General features: G+C 50.4%; 1 protein-coding gene across 1 annotated transcript in view; it reads right to left on the bottom strand.

The window, feature by feature from the left end:
* Positions 1-874, bottom strand: part of LOC144791658 (G protein-coupled receptor kinase 5-like) — a 474,508-nt gene extending 473,634 nt beyond the window's left edge. The window contains exon 1 of the mRNA XM_078666387.1: positions 151-874. Within this exon, the coding sequence (XP_078522513.1) occupies positions 151-202 (52 nt within the window). The 5' untranslated portion in view covers positions 203-874. The remainder of the gene's footprint in view (positions 1-150) is intronic.
* Positions 875-19,103: the final 18,229 nt, after the last annotated feature.

The raw sequence follows: 19,103 nt of genomic DNA, 5'->3' as shown, positions 1-19,103 counted from the left end.
GCTACATATATGCAGTCCCAGCCCAAGAGGTAACACCATAAAGCCAACATAAAATGGTGGTGGGGGTGCGTGTTGTTGTCCCGCGGGGTTACAAATGCACATATTTATAAACATCCCCTCCAACCCGCACACAGCCGGTACACTCCTCACCTTCCCTGGCCTTCAGCAGCACCGTGTTGGCCACAATGTTCTCCAGCTCCATCCCGAAGGCCAGACTTCAGGAGGTGGGAAGAGGTCGCAAAAAAAGGTGGGAGAAGGGGTTCAACCACAAACGACCCCCGCCTCGGGATCCTGCCGGCTGCTCTCGAGGGACCCTGAGGCCGGGGTTCCAGGCATCCAATATCCAGGGCTGCGACGAAACTGGATCCGGAATTCCAAGGATTCGACGAGCAGGACTATGGGAATCCCGTCCCCAGCTCTCCAGGGATCCGGTCGCAGGTCTCCAGTGGTGAAGGATCTAGGCATGCAGCGCCGGGGGTTCCATTGATCCACAACTCCTAAGGGACGCGCGGTCAGAATTCCAAGCTCCTGGAGTCGGTTTTCCAGGCATCGGGGCGGTATTCCCGCGAGCCCAGTGGCCCAGATTCGAGTGGGCGGGAACCCTGGATACCCCGGGTACTAGAGCAAAGGCTGTAGCAAAGGAGGCGGGCGCCTCGGGAACCGGCGCGATGCCTCCTCACGTTCCCTGCGTAGCGTGGGCTCTCCCGAGGCTGGACTCGCAATCCTGCCGCTCCGCCGGGGTTGCCACTGGTCCCACGCGGGGAGGAAGCTCAGCTCCTTTATTCCCCGGCAGCAGGAAATAACATGGAACGCAGCGTAGCGCTCTGACACGGGCTGGCCGGACGGTGTTCCACCGAGGCGGAGCTTCCTACACGCTCCAGCTACTCTACGCCGCGCGGGGGGCGGAGTTTCCGCAGTCCGCGTCAGCGGGCGGGAGGCGGGGCGAGCCCTTGTCTGCCCCGTGGGTCGAGGGTGGCGTGACGTCACGTGGGCGGGGACTAAAGCGGGTTGACGTTGGACGGGGAAGGATTGAACGAAACACGGGCAAGCCTGTGCCCCCCGCCCCCTCAGCGTGAGCAGAGGACCTCATGGACGCACATAGTGACGTCATTTAAAGCAGTATACTATACAAATCGCTCCTCGAGGGTTAGAAATTTGGATGGCCCTTGTACCTTGGCCTGGAAGTTTGCCTTATATCCGTTTTGCTCACTTCTCGTTGAAAACGTTCGACTTTTTATGTTGTGACTAATGTACGCTCCTAGATCATATGTCAGTTTGTTTATTTTATTTTATTTATTTATTTATTGCGATTTTATATAGCGCGAACATTACCCGAAGATGTCACAGCGCTTTACAAAAGAACCAGTTGCATGTGGTGTCCGTCCTTAGCCCTTCACATAACAAATCAATGCATTATGGGAATGCTAGTCATAGTAAATTGTCTTCCGACCAAACCAAACAGCACAATAACTAAAACAATATCAAATTGCATGACAGCGTGTGAAACAGTATGACTTACTACAACCATTGTGCTCGACTAATCACTAACACTGGGGTCATACAGAGTAGAGCGTCATTCACAGAATTTGCTTCAGGACCACCGTGAAGGATCCTTAGCAGTGTTGGAAAAGAGGAGGTTCCAACCAGACACTAAAGCAGGCTGATGTTACCGAGCTGGATGTCAGCGGGGGCCAGTGAAATGTGCGATGTACACCAGTGCAATTTGAAAACAACAAGACTCATGCAGGGTGCTATTGGAGTTGAGCGTGCCTTCACGCTTGCCCTCATACGCTACTTTGAGCTACGCATTTAAAAATCCTGGTATCCCACTCATCACAACCCACCGACCGACTCTAACGCTCATTATAAACATCTTCAAGCAACTTACACTAAGCAACGTTAAGTAACTGGGAAAACTATTAGAGACATTTTTACATGAACATTACTAATGATTTTGCGCTGCCGCCTCAGCGCTGACCACTTAATTTATTGCTTTAACTCAAGCATACATTTTTCTTTAAATTGCCTCCCGTTTGTCTGCCACTACTAATTGACACTTAGCTTCATTTTTATTACACTTTACCTTACAGTGAGGGGAACGGCCAGTGACCACGCTACATCGCCGTGAGGAGAACGGCTTCACCAACCGCACTACAACCCCCAGCAGCCCCGGCACACCGGCGCTCCCGTGACACTCCTGCAGCGCCCGTAGGCGCTATAACTGCGCAGAACGCCTCCCGGATCGCGGGACGCGGCGGGTGGCGCCGGGCTAAGCCCGGGCAAAGGGCGGGCCCTCTGTGGCCCGAGGAGACCGGGCTGGGCCACGGACTTTGGCTCTACTGTTAGAGTCATCACTTATAAGTAAGATTTAATATTTTTCAATAAGACTTGGTTGCATTGTCAAAGTGCTCTGTAGTAGCCCATTTCGGTGACTATTTGAGTTTAATATTTTCTTTTAGAGGTCTTGTTTTTTAAGCAGATGCGATGTCTAGAGGCAAAGTAGATAAACCTAACTCTGGCCTGGGTACTATGGATAATTTCCTAGTTAAAAAAGTTAATCAGATTAACAACGAGAGAAGGGCTTCATTAGGACTGGGAAGTGCTCCATTATTACAGGATGAGGTACCTCCCGTGGAAACTGATACACCTATGCCTGATAATCCTAACACCCTTGCTATTAGTAATAGGGATTCCATAATAACTATAGCGCAGGTATATGGAGAGACGCAGGAAGACCCCCTTGATACTTCTATTGAAGAAATACAACCGGTCAAGTCAGGGTCTAGACCGGTGAGAAATTGTAGAAAATTCCAGCCTAAACGGGGGGGTAAGCTTAATAAAAAGCGAGCCGAAACAGCTGTAACGGTCAGTAATGGCTCACCTTTAGGCCCTTGCCCTCCGGAGGGAAATAATGATGATGGTATTAAAACATATTTTGCACAACTTACCTCTCTGATAAGTAATCTTGAGGGAAAGTTGGTGGCAAAAATGGAAGAGTTGCTCAGCTCCCTGTCTATCAAGCTAGACAACTTAGCACTAGAGGTAGACCGACTAGGGGGTCTATTGGCAATACATCAGTCATCGGCCCCCTCTGTTAAACCTAAGGCTGTGGAAACAGGGCAGGGTCCCTTGAGGGAGCAGGCTCAGGAGATCTGCCAGCGAGTCACTGTAGCAGATAACGCCTTACCTAAGCCCCCACCAAAAACGATCCGGACTGCACCGACATTAGCAGATCAGGATGGCAGGCCTGAGTTCAGACCAGAACGAAGAAGCCGCTACATTAATTTACCACCTGACTGCGCACCTTACGTGGCTGTCTTGACTAACGTTCCAACTATAGAAGATCATCTTGCCCAGTCACAAGGGGAATCCCATGACTCACTAAAAAACAAAGCAGTAGCCTGGCTGAATTCCAATTGTGGATTTCCAATTGCAAATTCCAATGAGATATTAACGGTGAGAAGGGTAAACTGGGTTGGCCCATCTAGAAAGACAAACAGTGGGGATTGTATTATTGTCAACTTTAGACACCCCCAACATGTGGCAACAGTTTTACTAAGAGCAACATCACTATTGGCTGATGCAAACAGCATATGTGTCCGTCCACTTGGATATTTTTATTCTCACCTTTCTAAAGCCCCGCATAGACGTAGGAACTTTAGGCCTCTGTTTCATTCTCATCCCACGGCCCCAGCACCACCACACCTATATAATGTTGTTAATCAAAATAGGAATGGGATAATGGTAGAAACACATAATAGATTTGATTTGCTCTCAGGCCTTGAGGCATGTGATTGACGGGAGGCGTCTATGGGCCATGGAAATGTAAAATCTGGGGAAGTGGCCCACAAGGAGATCTTGCAGGTGAAACCACATGGAAATAATGTAATCTCCTGGAATATTGCCGGACTGGGCACTAAGATGTCAGATTGTAATTGGGTCAGCTACATTAAACAGTATCAGACCATCTGTCTCCAGGAGACCTGGCTAGTGAACTGTGACTGTTTTCTTGAGGGGTATAAAGCTTTTTATGTCCCCGCGGTAGCATCTAGCAGAGGTAGACCTAAGGGGGGCATGGTAACGTTTATTTCGGTGGCACTCTCCTGTAAAATACGTAGAGTTTTAACAGATAACTCTGGTATCATTGGTTTAGTACTAAGTAGAGATAACTGTCAGGTTGTTCTGGTGAATTTTTATAATGCAGTTAATTCTTGTATAGCCTCTAGTTCTATATTGGCACTGAATGTATTTATTAGTACTTCGCTGAAGGAATGTCTCCATAACCATATGATAATGGGTGATTTCAATGTTCACCCATGTGGGGATCCCTTGTTTAAAAATGTATTAGATTTACACTGTGATCGTACAGAGGGATTGCATCTGGAACATACATCGGAGGGGGAAGCCTTCAACGACTTGCTGACTAATCTGGACTTAACACCAACAATGGCTCTGAGGGATCCTTCGAAGCGCTTTGAGATTTCCACTTTTAAGGGCCATGGGAAGGGTACCTTCATTGACTATGTCCTGCTTTCAGTATCAATGCAGACCTTCGTGGACTCTTTTATTATTGAACACAGTGTCTTCAGTGATCACAACCCATTGACTGTACTTTTGAGGGGCCCCTGGGTGGCCAAGGAGGGACGGAACTTTACTACTGGTAGGCTGAGCACTACTGAAGGGAGAAGGCGCCTGAAATGGTCCACGATCTCACCAGACCGTTTGTATAAAGATATCAAGGAACATTGTACTGAGGAAATTGTAAAATGTATTCAAGATGGGCCGGAACCGTGTCAAATCCTATGTGCTTTCCAAAATATTTCTGATAAGGTGTCTCAGTTGATGTCAGCTCCAGCAAAGCCCTCAGAGACCAGGGGTCCAAGATGGTTTAATCAGGATTGTTCTAGGGCCTCACATAACTTAAGGGCAGCACTGACAACAAAACCCAGAATAAAAGAGAATATTCAACAGTGCAGAAAAGAATATAAGTTTGTAATCAATAGACGTAAGGAGTCTTTAAGAGAAGAGGCATGGAATGAGATTCTCGAACCCTCTACTTTGAAGTGTAGCTCTAGATTTTGGGCGTTAGTGAAAATACCTTTTTTGACCCAGGATCCAGGGGATGGACTAGAATGTTGTATAACAAAGGAGGAATGGGTCACACATTTTACCCAATTGTATGGTGGCACGCTGAGTGTAAATCCCAATCCTTCTTCCCCTACTAGTATTGATCCTATTAGGTTTGAAGGAGGTGAGGTTATCGGAGGGCGTGGCTTGAGCGCCGATGGCGGAGGTCGCCTAGAAGCTCGGCTCCGCGATCGAGCCGCCTTTTATCCTGTTTCTAGGGCACCCAGGGCACCCCGAACCCCGCAACGGTGACCGCTGTGAGCCCTGCACCGTTTGCAGATGCTGGGGTCCGTGACGGGACCTGTGGACGAGTGCCGGGGAATTGCGGAGACTGCGGAGCGGAAGCCAAGATGGCGCCCGCTTCGCTTCGAAGACCCTAAGGACGGCCGGAGACCCTGGTGCGGCCGGCACCCCCAGCGCCCCTGGCGTGGCTGTTGCTCCCTCCCCCCACTGAGGAGACAACACTAGCGACCGACCCCTTAGGCCCCGGAGACGCCCGACAGCTGGCCGTGAGGGGCCCCGGGTGATCGCCGCCGCTCCCTGCTGTGGGGCCGTGTGAAGGTGAGGAGAAGAGGCACGACGATCCTCGCCGCGCAGCCGAGTTCGCTGCGGCCGCCCACCGCCCTACCTCCTGGCTTGGCTGGTGAGCGGACCTGAACCCACGACGCTGGGGGGAGCTTGGGAACAGCCCCCCCCCTCTCCCTCCGAGAGCTGGAGGAGCAGCGTGAGCGGCACCACGGTGCTTGGGCTGGGCGCCGGATGACCGGCGGCACCGGCTGCTGGTGAAGAGAGCGGGGGCTCCTCGGGGACCCACCACCCCCGTGATTTCTCCACGCCTGTTTTGACCCCCCCCTGCCCCCGAGACTGGGCTGCAGGCTTACACCTGACCTGTGCGCTGAAAGCGGAGGGGACACCTGGACCGCCCACGCCGCGTGGCACCGACGGAGCCCGCCGTCGTACTCTGGCCTGGGGCCCGGACCAACCTGGCGACGGACGCTCCTCTCGGCCATTGACCAAAGGTCTGGTCTCCTTGGACGCCCGCTCGTAGCTGAGGAGTGGAAGACCGACTAGCGACGCCATTTCCCGCAGCCGCGCCACACGAGCGGGAAATGCCCGGCTTGTCCATCCCCCACTCCCGCTGAGACCCCCTGCCGAAGGCCCTAAACGCTATGGGGAAGCCGAGAGGACCCAAAGGAAGCGCCCAGACTGCCTCTGATGTGGAGCCGCCTGATAACGAGGAGAGCCTACACCCGGAAAGACCAGGGAACCCGCACCTTCAACAGCAGCTCGACAAAATCCTGATGGCGATCACTTAGACTCATTCGGCCCTCCAACAAGACATTGCTCAAGTTGCGACGAGCTTGGGATTGCTCAGGGCAGACCATGGTAAGCTCTCGGACAGGGTGAAGGAGGTGGAGAGCTCAGTGGGACTCCTGGAACCGGCGCAGAAAAACTTGGACGCCAAAGTGAAGGACGCCCTATACCGAATAGACGCTCTAGAGAGGCGGGCGGAGGATGCGGAAGGGCGCAATCGGAGAAATAACATTCGAATAGTAGGCCTTCCAGAAAAAATTGAAGGTGGGGACATGGTGGCGTATCTAGAGGATTGGCTACGGACGGCGGTGGCGCCGGAAAGGCTTTCCCCTTCTATACCCTGGAACGAGCGCACAGAGTGCCGGCCAAACCGCCGCTGCAGGGCCAACCCCCACGACCGGTGGTGGCGCGGCTACTTCATTTCCGCGACAGGGACTTTCTACTACAGGCCGCCAGGCAGAAGGGACCTTACCAGGTGGAGAACAGTCGAGTGAACATTTTTCCGGACTACACGTACGAGACGCAAAGACGTCGGACCTCCTTACTGGCTGTTAAAAGGGAACTACGCGATGAGGGCATCCAATATTCCCTACTTTTTCCGGCACGACTCCGCATTATCCTGGACGGTACAACCAAGTTCTTTGATACCCCGGACGATGCGTGTGGTTGGCTTGAATTGTACAGGGCTGTCAAAGATGGTTTTGGGGCCTCCTCCCAGTTCGCGTTGGAGAGCAACCTACAGCGGAAAACTAGGAGGATCCGACATCGCAGAGGCAGGACTACTCGACCCTCGGCGGTGGAAACCGAGGTGGAGCGACGAGGAGCGTTGGAGATGGTCTCTAATATCTCTGGCCCCCAGAGTGGCCATGGGACTGAACCTTCGGAACCTGGCGAGAGTGGGGGCCACTCGGACACGGAGGGGTCTGAATCTGACAGCGTGACACTCCCAGTGGTCACCCCGGAGACGGTGGAGGGCCTGCTTGATGAACAGTAACGATTTCGGGTGAGCCGGCTCTGGTTGGGGGGTGTGGGGTAGACGGGTGAATGGGGGGGTAGGGTTCATGGAGGGAACTGTTGGATAACTGACTGTGTGGTGGGTTGCGGTGGAGCCCTATTTAGGCCCTAATGATCTAGGGCTCGGTCGCACTGTAGCATTAGAGTGCAGGGACCCCCCCATCTACGTTTGGCCCCCATATTGCCCTTAAGGCACACCTGCGGTGGCTACCGTCAGGTTAGTACAAGGGTTTTTTTTTGAGGGTACAGTTTGGATGGGAACTAGATGGTACTATTTAGAACCTGTTCTGGGGAGGGTGAAAAGGGATTCGTGTTTGAGGGTTGTTTCATTGTTGTTGTGGGGGGGACTCGCCATCGGTATGGGTTTGTCTGGGTGCTTGCCTATGTTTGAGCTGTGTTTGGAGAGACTGGAGAACAAAACGTGGGACAATGGCTGACCTGTCAACTCTGAAATGCATCACTTGGAACGTGCGGGGTCTGCACTCCATGTCCAGACGACACAAAGTCCACGCTTACCTAGTGCGCAGAGGCGTACAGATTGCACTACTGCAGGAAACACACCTCACCAGATCTGAGGGAATAGCGCTACAGCGTAGATGGCGAGGACAGGTGTACAACACCACGTATTCAGCTTATGCTAGGGACGCGCTGATATGGATAAGGGCTGGGGTACCCTTGCGGGTGGATAGTCACACTGTGGACACGGAGGGGAGATACGTGGCACTTGCTGGAAAGCTAGGGGGAAGAGATTTGAATATTTGCTGCATTTACGCGCCTAATACGGACCAGCTCGCCTTTCTGACTGCGCTATCGGGCTCCCTGGCCCGCTATTTGTCGGGACCCCTCCTATTGGGGGGCGACTTCAATTCGGTGGTAGACGTTAATCTTGATAGATCTCATCCTCCCCTCCTGGACTCCCCGACCCATCGGGTGGCCAGGGGCAGGACGGACTGGCAGATTAAATGGGGACTAACGGATATCTGGCGGGCCCAGCACCCACACACTCTGGACTACTCCCATTTTTCCGGCATGCACGAGTTGCATGTGCGGTTAGATGGTTTGCTGGGGTCGAGAGAACTAGCTTCCTCAGCTGTGAGATCTGAGTACCTGACGAGGACTATCTCCGACCACAACCCACTGTTGGTTGATTTCCGGTGGCTTCAGGGCACCCCCTGTGTGCCGACCTGGAAGCTGCGCCCCGAGCTGCTGGAAGATCTGGTGTTCCGCAGCGACCTAGAAGACAAGATCACTGGATATTTTGGGGTGAACGAGGGCACGACAGGAGAGAGGGCTACGGAATGGGACGCCTTTAAAGTTGTGGTTAGGGGCTATTGCATAACGCAGAGAGTTGGGGTGCGTCGGGTCATCCTGGAGGATCTGGCTAAGGCTGATCGGACACTCCGTGAACTGGAAGTTATCCGCCCCGGCCGTCCGGAGCTCCAACAACAGACCTTAGCAGCAAGGGAGGCGGTGGCCGTGGAGGTCGAACGGCTGCGAAGCTATGACCACAAGGCTTACTTGACTAGGTCGCTTGCTGAGGGTGACAAATCGGGAGCGCTGCTGGCTTGGCTCGCCAACCCGACGAGACGCACCTCGCCCACTGTGGCCATGTGCACTGCGGATGGCAAGGAGGTCTACACTCAACCCGAGATCCTTGACTGCTTTTGGCGTTACTATAAGATGCTATATCGCAGTAGGCTGCCGCCTGACACTACTCAGACTGACGTTTTCCTGCGCGATCTGCCGATCCCCACCCTGGAGCCTGCACAGGCGAAGGACTTGGGGCGAGATGTGGAGCTAGGGGAGATCCGTAGCGCCATAAAAAAGATGGCGTGCAATAAAACACCGGGCCTTGACGGACTCCCAGTGGAGTTTTACTCCACCTACATAGAACTCCTGGCCCCCAAGCTCTTGGTGGTTTACAACGAAGCGAAGACCCTGGGGCGCTTACCTGGCTCGATGCGAGAGGCCCTGGTGATACCCCTGCTCAAACCCGATCGAGAGGGCGGTGAGCCTGCATCCTACAGGCCGCTATCAATGCTCACAGTCGATTACAAGATGTTGAGCAGCATTTTGGCCGCACGACTGCTGGATCACATGGGCTCTCTAGTACATGTCGACCAGGCGGGCTTCATTCCCAAGCGTAATACCACAATGAACATCCATCGTTTGTTTCGCCTGTTGGAGGGAGATCACGCTGATGCTCCTAATCCCATGATCCTCTCGATTGACCTAGAAAAGGCCTTCGACAGCTTGGAGTGGATCTACCTCCGCAAGGTCCTTGAGCGGTTTGGCCTGGGAGAGGGGTTCCTGCGATGGACCGCGGTATTATATGCCTCGGCGGTGGCTAGGGTTAAGTCGGGTCCGCTGATTTCTCAGCGCTACCCCGTGGAACGGGGCACGAGACAGGGCTGCTCGCTAGCCCCGCTGTTATTCGCCCTTGCAGTGGAACCGCTGGCTATATCGATCCGCACGGGGGCCCATTATAGGGGATTGCAGTCCATGTCAGGACACCAGTATATTTCCCTATATGCTGAAGACCTACTGCTTTTCCTCGAGGACGCTGGGACGGCCCTAGCCGGGGCTGATGCAGTGCTCACAGCTTTCGGAGAGGTGTCAGGGCTACGTGTAAACTGGGCTAAAACTTGCCTGTTCCCGGTCCGCAGAGATGAACCTCAGCCGGACACTCCCAGGGCGATCAGATGGGAGCCTGTTTGTTTTAAGTATCTGGGGGTGCACGTTTATCATCACCCTGCTGACACCCTCGAGGGCAACATCTCCAGAAGCGGCCAGGCGTTAAAAGGTAGCATGTCCTTTTGGTCCACCCTACCCCTTTCGGTGGCGGGACGGATTGCACTGCTGAAGATGGTGGCGCTCCCCCGACTTTTACACTACTTCAGGACACTTCCGATCTGGATCCCTCGATCTAGCTTTCGATACCTAGACTCTTTGATCGTGGCGTTCCTATGGGGCTCGGGCCGCCGCAGAGTTGCGCTCAAGACCCTGCTGAGACCGAAGATGGAGGGAGGGTTGGCGGTACCCGACTTCAAAACGTACTATTTGGCTGCCCAACTGCAGACTTATACCCAGGAGGTGGCGCGGGAGTTTCGTGGCCCAGATGAGACACAGGGTTGTGGCATACCCAGACATGTCTTGTCATATATCGCACTGCAACAGAGGCTTGATTCGAAGGACCTCACCCAGGAGGAACGCACCATACGGTCGTGCTGGAACCGAGGGCACCACAGGCTGGGAATGTCACGGCCCTATGCCCCGGAGATTCCGCTGGGGATGCTCACTGCATTACCGCATGGCGGTGACTGGTCGCGGCTGAGAGTTTGGGAGGAGGTGGGTATGCAGCTCCTGGGAGACCTCTATGAGGACGGGATGCTACTGCCTTTTCAGGCACTTCTGGACCGCTTTGACATTCCCCGGGGCGATTTTTTGCTCCACGCGGCGGTCACGAGGGCGCTCCAGGCGCACTGGAAAACTGGTCAGGAGGAGCCACAGTTGTCCGCGACGTGTCAGTACGTCATGAAGTCTGCGGGGACGGTTAAGGCAGTATCATGCCTGTATTCCAGGATGATCAATGAGAGATTGACTCCCCTAGAGGTGCTCAAGACCCGTTGGGAAACTGACATAGGGAAGGATATCCCGGAGACCACGTGGGCCCAGCTGCTGTGTCGAGCCTGGAAGGGCACGCGTAGTGCTCGATTCCAGCTGGTGCACTTCTATATATTGCATCGAGCCTATTTGACCCCGGAGAAACTACAGAAATATTTCGCCTCGGAGACGGCGCCTGCCCTAGATGCAGGACGCTTGGAGCGGACCTCATCCACATGTTATGGTCCTGCTCCGCGCTGACCTCCTACTGGTTGTTTGTCGGAGACACGCTTTCCGAGGTAACTGGAAGATCCCTGCAGATTGATGCGGCGGTGGGAATTCTACACTGGTTCCCACATACCCCCAAAAATAAATTTTCTAGTAAGTTTATCGATTTAGGGTTGCTCCTGGCTAAGCGGGAAATAACCAGACATTGGAAGGCGCGGGTTGGTCCAACGGGCACTAAATGGCACAATGAACTTCTCAAGTGGGCAGGGAGCGAGAGCATGTTGCGATACCAGCTGGCGAGGCGGCGACAGGACGAGCGAGCCCTAGAGGCAGCGCAGGCTTGGGAGACGTTGGTGCAGGCCCTGCGCGACCATGACACGCATACTGACTCTGATAGTGTTGCTGAGGAACTGCCTAGGCCCCAGTAGAATAACATTGGTGAGATATTCCCAATAGAAAGGACACTGTCTCTTAACACATGCTCTTTGACCGTATACTAAATTACCGATGGCGGGTTGGGAGGGGGGAGGTGGAAAGAGGGAAGGGGAGCGCCGTTCGCTTCCGCCGAATACCGGAGAACTATACCATTGGGGATTTAGGACCTAATCCTCTGGGGGGGTAAGACTGTTTGGGAGGGGAAGGGAGTTTCTTTGGGTTGTTTGGAAAAGCAGAAGAGACGTATTCATTTTCACCTGTTTTACACTGATGGAACGCGGAGCTATCCACTAAGGATCCGATGCAAATGCCGCCCGACCTCCGGGTTGTGGGCTAAATGGCCGTGTATGGATATTCTACTACTGCCAGCGAATTTGTTATGTACCATCGAGCAGGTGCCTACTGTGTGATTATATTTGTTTCCTGCAATCAAAATATATTTACAAAAAGGAGGTGAGGTTATCGAGGGAATAATGGGACTCACAGCCGGGAAAGCCACAGGTCCTGATGGGATTCCGCCAGACTTATATAAGTCTGACCCCAGCTTTTTGGCACCAATATTAGAATCGGTCTTTAACGCTGGTGCCAAAATGGGCTGCCCAAAGGCATGGGGGGTGTCAACGATTGTCCCAGTCTTTAAGAAGGGGGACAAGGGTAGCCCTCTTTGTTATAGACCCATCTCACTAATTGATTCTATGGTCAAAATAGTGGGAAGAATCCTACTGAGGAGGCTTTCTGACTGGGCGCTGGAAAACTGCATTATGTCCATCTCTCAGTATGGCTTCTGCAATGGACGTTCTACCATTACACAGTGCCTTAACCTCTTTCTAATTTTAAGTAAGTACACTGTTTCCCAAAAGGGCACTGTCCACCTTGCCTTCATGGACTTGTCCTCAGCTTTCGACTGTGTCAACAGGGGGAAGTTGTGGCAGTCCATGAGGGACAAGGGTGTTGATAGTGGGATTGTTAATTTCCTTGTTGATTTACACAATAATACCAGTGCTAATGTTAGGTACTCTCAAGAGCTATGTGTAACTGATAATTTTAACATTGGGAAGGGTGTGCGTCAAGGTTGCATCCTTGCCCCTTTTCTTTTTAATTTTTATATCAATGAACTAGACAGCGTATTGTAGGATGTAAAGGCCGACTGTCCTAGAGTCGGCAGGCGTGGTATTCCTGTTCTTTTATATGCTGATGATGCAGTTTTAATCTCCAGGACAGAGAGCGGTCTCCAAGCTTTATTAAATGCTTTTAACAATTTTATGATGGATAGGGACCTCCTGGTCAACAACTCTAAATCCTATATTATGCAAGTTGGCCAACAACCAAAAAGGAACTTCTCATTTAAAATAGATAATGTAGTAATTCCTATTACGAAGACATTCACTTATTTAGGGGTCTCTTTTGACTCCAAACTTAGCTGGGGCCCACACCTTGACAAAAAGAAAAAGGAATTGGTAAGGGTGAACGCTACTATTTTTAACTTTGCATCCAAATTAGGGAAAAAAAAACATAATGCCATGCTGAAACTTTATAACGCAAAATCAGTGGCATCTGCCGTTTATGGCAGCGAAATATGGGGTTATGTGGCCGGTGAGCAACTACAGATTGTAGAAAATTCTTTTATGAAACGCCTCTTGTGTGTCCCAGTAGGCACATCCAATTTTGTGGTGCACGAAGAGCTAGGGGCGCAATATCTCTGTGATATTTTTTCATTACGCCCGCTGACTTGCTGGCTAAAATTGTGGCTGAATCAAGATATTCCATTGACCCATTTGATCATGAGGGATTATTTGTCACAGGATAAGGCAATGGGTACACCCTGGTTAAAGTACTTGAAATCAAACTTTTCTAGGCTTGGCCGCCTGGATCTGTTCGAGCATCCGAGTAGGATTTTGAAGGGTGATGTGGATGCAGTTAAGCGAGCCTTCTTTTTGGACAGAAAGCTTAAAAGGGAAGGTGAGGAGCTCCTGAAATCAAGTGTAAGAAGACTTGCTATGTTAAAAACAGGTGATAAGATGGAGCCCTATTTGATGGGTTCGCTGTCTTCTCATGAGAAGTTCCTGCTAACGAGGTTTAGATTTAATATTTTCCACCATTTGTTGTTTAGACCTAAAAATGCTGCTTTTTTAAAACCTGCAGCTTCCTGTGGCTGCGACGGTGTGTCTCCACAGGATATGCTGCATTTTATATTTTTATGCAAATTTTATGAATACCCCCGCAAACGCTATTTGGTAGATCTTTTAAACAAACTTAATTTTAATCGTATCAGACCAGCTTTATTGTATTTGCAACTTTTGCACAGTGACAGTATCCTTCATGTAACTGAATTCTTAAAACTGTCTATCAGGATGAGAAATTGTTTGGACCAATGATGGAATCTCTGTTAATTTTATTACACCTACTAATGAATTTGTTATGTATGAAAATTTGCTGTACCCTGCACTTTGCACTTTCTGATCAAGTTTTATAATTGTGTGTTTCAATGTTTTAAATTGCAATAATGTCAATGCACTTTTATGGTTTGAATCAAAACCAAATAAAGTCTTTTGGTACTTTACAGTGTTTTTCTGTGCAACTAAGTTGTTTGCTGCTGCTTAACACTACTTCATTTCACTTGTTCTGTCCACGCCAGTCCTCCACTCTTTCAGTGCACCCAGTATTCTTTTCATCTTATCGCTCCTTCTACATATTGTCTCAACCCTGTACTTTACTCTTGTCAGCCTGGCCAGCTCTCATTATGTTTGTACTTAGGTTGTTGTTTTATTTTATTTGTGTGAGGGAGTGGGTGCTTATCTTTTGTGAGAAAGATACATGAGTTGGTTGTTTTATCTTTCCTGCTTTTCTTCCTTCATTTTCATAAACTCTTTATATTCTTATGCTACTTCTGTTCCTTTGCTCTTTTCTGTTCTCATTTCATTGCATTTGTCTGCTCTGTGCTTTTAGTTAAATTTGACTTTTGCACTGCTTGCCAATAATGCTCTTTTTCTTTTATTTGATAATATAGGGGATTCGTTGGAGTTGAGCGTGCCTTCACGCTAGCCCTCATGCGCTATTGTTATGTGACATGTGACACGTCACTTATCCTGGAGTTCTCGTTCGAACTCTGCTGCTCTGTAAGTGGCAGTTACTGCGGGGATACCAGGGTGAGCGGTTGTGGGTTTTTCTTATGCTATACATCACTCATGTAACTAATAAAGGTGTTTAAACCTAACCCTGCTGAAGAACCATCATTTAATCGAAAGAACCCTCTTTCTACAGGTGCCTGCACTGTCTGTTTATAGCAGCAACCTGCAGTAGGCAATTCCAGCTGGGCGCAACTCAAATGCCTTAATTAAAGGTTTGTTAACTCCCTTTGTTCGAGTCTCTTCCTTGCTTGGAGTAAGCTGGGACTGACACGTCCATGACAATGCCAATGAGGACACAAAGACACTCATCTTGACACTTCACAAGAAAACAAGTATAATTTGGAGTCATATTTTTTACCCTTTCAAGCTCTGTATGCAAAATAAATGCATGCACTCTTTGAATGTTAGATGACTGTCTACATAAGTAATTGCTCTAACAGCTATTAAAATAGCACTTACTTACCTGTTTTATTGCCACCCAAATAACACACTATAGCAACCTTAGCACAGCATTAAAACGTCTTAAATAACATGAGAACGTTAGGTTAAATGCTAGACCTCTCAAACCTACAGCAAGGAGTACTGAAGCTTAACCAAGGATTTCTCACACATGCATTGAGTAAGGAAATGGGTTATTGGGGAGGATAACTGCAACAAATGATGGACGGAATGCTATCAGCAAATCAGTCTTGACCCTGTGCCTCATGGGAACAGTCCAGACCGAACTGCCAAGCCAGGTCCTCTCTGGACCGGAAACGAGCATCCTGGGACCGGTTTCGGGGTATGTCACCCTTCATCAGCCAGGCAAGCTTGAATCCAGTGGCACAGTGAGCAAGGGACCCACATCAGTAATGCCCTAGGGGTACTTCGAACCATATACTAAAATAGTGGTATAAGAACCACGTCACGAACAAAGGATAGGCCTAGGGCCTGGAGAATCGCTGGGGCTACGCTGTACTACCAAAGGATAGGGAGCAGGAGGCCCATGGGATGCGCGTGCAGTGTCTTTACACACACGCGAGTTACCATAGAGTTAGAATGGGAACAAAATAAATGGAAACTAGTTCTTTTAGGTCACTTCCGGATGGACAAGGAGAAAGCTACTTGAAAGTTAGACACTAGGATAGTAAATACCCACAGGAGCACCGAAGTGCTCGCGTTACCTCACCCACAGGAAGCGGGTGCATAGGTGTCAAAGTGTGTCGGGTTTCGTCGCTGAATCCTATGGAGCCTTGAAGAAAGATGCTGCAGGCGACCAGGAGGGAAGTGCCCAGTTGGAGCCAAGGGCAGATCGAGGATGAAGAGTACCTGAAAGCAGAGGGGACAGAGTCTGGGTCACTAGCCAGTGACCAGGATGGAACCAGGAAGGAACCAGGCAATGTCGCGAAGCAATCAGGTGATGTTGTGAAGCTTGTCTCTGCAGCCACGTGGACCAGGAGGTGTCGACGATGACCAGGAGCTGGATACGGACTGTCCCACAAAGGCTCTCGCTGTCGGCGGTTTTGGCTTCCGGATTGGAGTCAACAAGCCTTGGCAAAGGCAACCCACGCAGGAATCGGAGATGGCTTCTAGATCAGACCAGCAAGGTCTGATGGGCTTCTCCTTTTCAGGGAAGCAGGGGCCAGTCTGGAGCAACCAGACCAGTGGTGTAGCTTCAAAGGATCATCGTCACAGAGGCCACTAGCCAACGGGCAAGTGACCGGACAGACGCGTCGAGCAGTAAAATGCAGAAGGGCGCCACCCAGAACTCGTGGAGTGTGGAGGGCTGATCTTCGGTGCAGTTGGTGCTCGGGCTTCTCAATCCCCAATGCACAACTTCGAGGGTGCCTCAGAAGTTGCACGGAAAGCAATTCGCTGGCTTTCCAAGATGGCCAGTCCCACGTCTCTCGTCACCTCCACGGGTCTCAGCTCTACTGTGACTGTGGATCGGGCTGTTGGAAGTCTGGATGTCCAGGTTTTGTCAGGCTCTGTGCTCGGGCTCCGGCAGGAGCGTCGACAAAGCAAACCGTTGATCGCTTGATGGTGCCTGCTTACACAGGGTGGTCACTCCTTGACGACAAGGGAGATTCTTCAGTCTTCTATCTTCAGGTAGAACGTCGAAGGTCCAGAGTTTCGTTTCAAGTTTCAGTCAGGATAAATCTAAAGTCTTGGGACTCAGCTCCTACCTATATACCAAATTTAGGGGCTGGATTACCTGCTAGGTCCGTCCTATGGGTGGGACCAGGGATGGGGGTGGTTACACCCCTTTCCCTATGTCCAGTTTCACGCCAGAGCTGGGACTGGAGTGCCCCAGCACCGGTTTGAACCGGACTATGAATGGGACACCTTGTGTGCCCCAGGCAGTGTCTCATTTCATTCAGCCCTCCCTGCCCCAATACACTATGGCCTGTCTGGGGTGGTGCTAGCACCTCCCAAGACAGGAAACCTATTGTCCAAGCCTCCCTCGCTGGAAGGACTCCCAGCAGTAGGAGGTCAGACTTGTGTCTGTGGCAGCAGCCTCCATTTTGTGATGCTGAGGCTCTGGTTAACTTTAACCGGGATTAGTAGGAACAACATGTCTTCTCCCTCTAGAAGGGTGGAATGCTACCCCCGTTGCCAGAACTGGCGAGGGGGTAGTATTCCAAAGCGTATGACACCTTACATGACATGTTTTGATTAAGCCAAACCAAAGTTAGCATTTAACCGTGAGGTTCATAATGCACTTAAGAGTATATGGTATGGCTATATCCTAGTACAGCTATAAGGACATGGTTCCGAAAGCTCCAGACAGGCTCAGCTCATGCTAGAGCCTTAATTCACATAAAACCAAGCACTCTGCCTCCAGGATTGTTAAGGCCTGCCATAGGAGTGACTTATAGGTGTATATGTGTCTAGATATAAGGTTAGATATAGGAATATTATATCTGAGCAAGGGGTGATTACACTACCTTGCCCCAGCTGAGTGATCAGCCAGTTGTGTCAGTTTGGATGGCCAGCCAGGGGTGGCAAAACATATGCTGCAGCCCCTGGTAGGCCTTGGGTGCACCTATGCCCTGGGTACCTATGGTACACTGTACAGGGACTCACAAGAGTGACCCAATTCCCAATTGGTGATGTACCTAAAGTACATGGTGTGAATTTAGAGAGAGAACAGCGGGCTGTGGGTCTGGTCAGCAGGCCCACAGCCACATTAAAGTCGAAAACCAGTGAAGCAAAAAGCAAAAAGTGGGGTGACCATAGGAAAGCAGACCCTACTCTCCTACACCTGGGCTCTAAGAACGGGTGAAAAAACAACAAAGCCTTGTTAACAAGTAAATCGTCTTTTAAAGACCTGTGAAGTACTTGGGTGCAGCTGCGATAAGACGGACCCCAGACCAGCCAGCCTACAGCAGCTCAAAAACTGTCTGTGTGTGTGCCTGGGAAGTTGTCTGTGTGTTTTTCCGGGAAGCTGTCTGTGTGTGTGCCTGGGAAGCTGTCTCACAAGAAGGGAACTGAAGCCCTTTGAGCCCTATGGGCATTGTGCGCCTGGTACACAGTAGACAGGCTTAACTCTGGTAAATATGCTAAGTATTTAGTAACACTAAAACAGTCATACCTCAACACAATAAAATCCCACAACAAATTTCTATAAATTAAGTACAATTTTTTTTTATTTTAAAAAGACACCAAGGCAATTCAAATATAATAAAGGGAGCCAAAGATATGCATTTTTAAACTGTGAAGGCAACAAATGACAAGAAATATTAAAGGGACAATCCAAAATTACTGTTCCCATTTGACCAGGACCTAGGCAGAATTTCAAGACAAATGCAATTGATCAGAGTTCTGATAGTCCAAGCGGTTTGTTCAGGTAAAAGTTCATATCATCTGACTTAGGGCCAGATTTAGAATTTGGCAGACGGGGTGCTCTGTCACAACGCTGACTGATTTATATTTCGTCGGATGGGATATCCGTCAACGTTGTGACAGAGTAATCCATCCCCCAAAATCTGAATCAGGTCCTTAGTCTTTTTGTATGGAAAGGAAAAATCCTCCAGTGGGGCCAGGTTAAAAGCTGCACCCAACAAAGGGCTCATGAAGTAAGAAAATCAGTGGGCAAGGTGTTGCTGGAGCCGTTGGTTTTGGTGGAAAAAGTTTAGAGTGGGAAAATTTCATTTTTGTGAATATTGAAGTCCTCTCCGGCAGATTCTTTTCACACTTTCACCCAGTCAAGATTTCTAGCTTGAATCAATCAATCAATCAATCAGTTATGGCTTATATAGCACAGCTACTCAC

Source organism: Lissotriton helveticus, chromosome 11 (genome assembly GCF_964261635.1).
Source record: "Lissotriton helveticus chromosome 11, aLisHel1.1, whole genome shotgun sequence".
Classification (NCBI taxonomy): domain Eukaryota; kingdom Metazoa; phylum Chordata; class Amphibia; order Caudata; family Salamandridae; genus Lissotriton; species Lissotriton helveticus.
The sequence above is the reverse complement of the archived record's forward strand: the minus strand, read 5'-3'. Positions and strand labels throughout refer to the sequence as shown.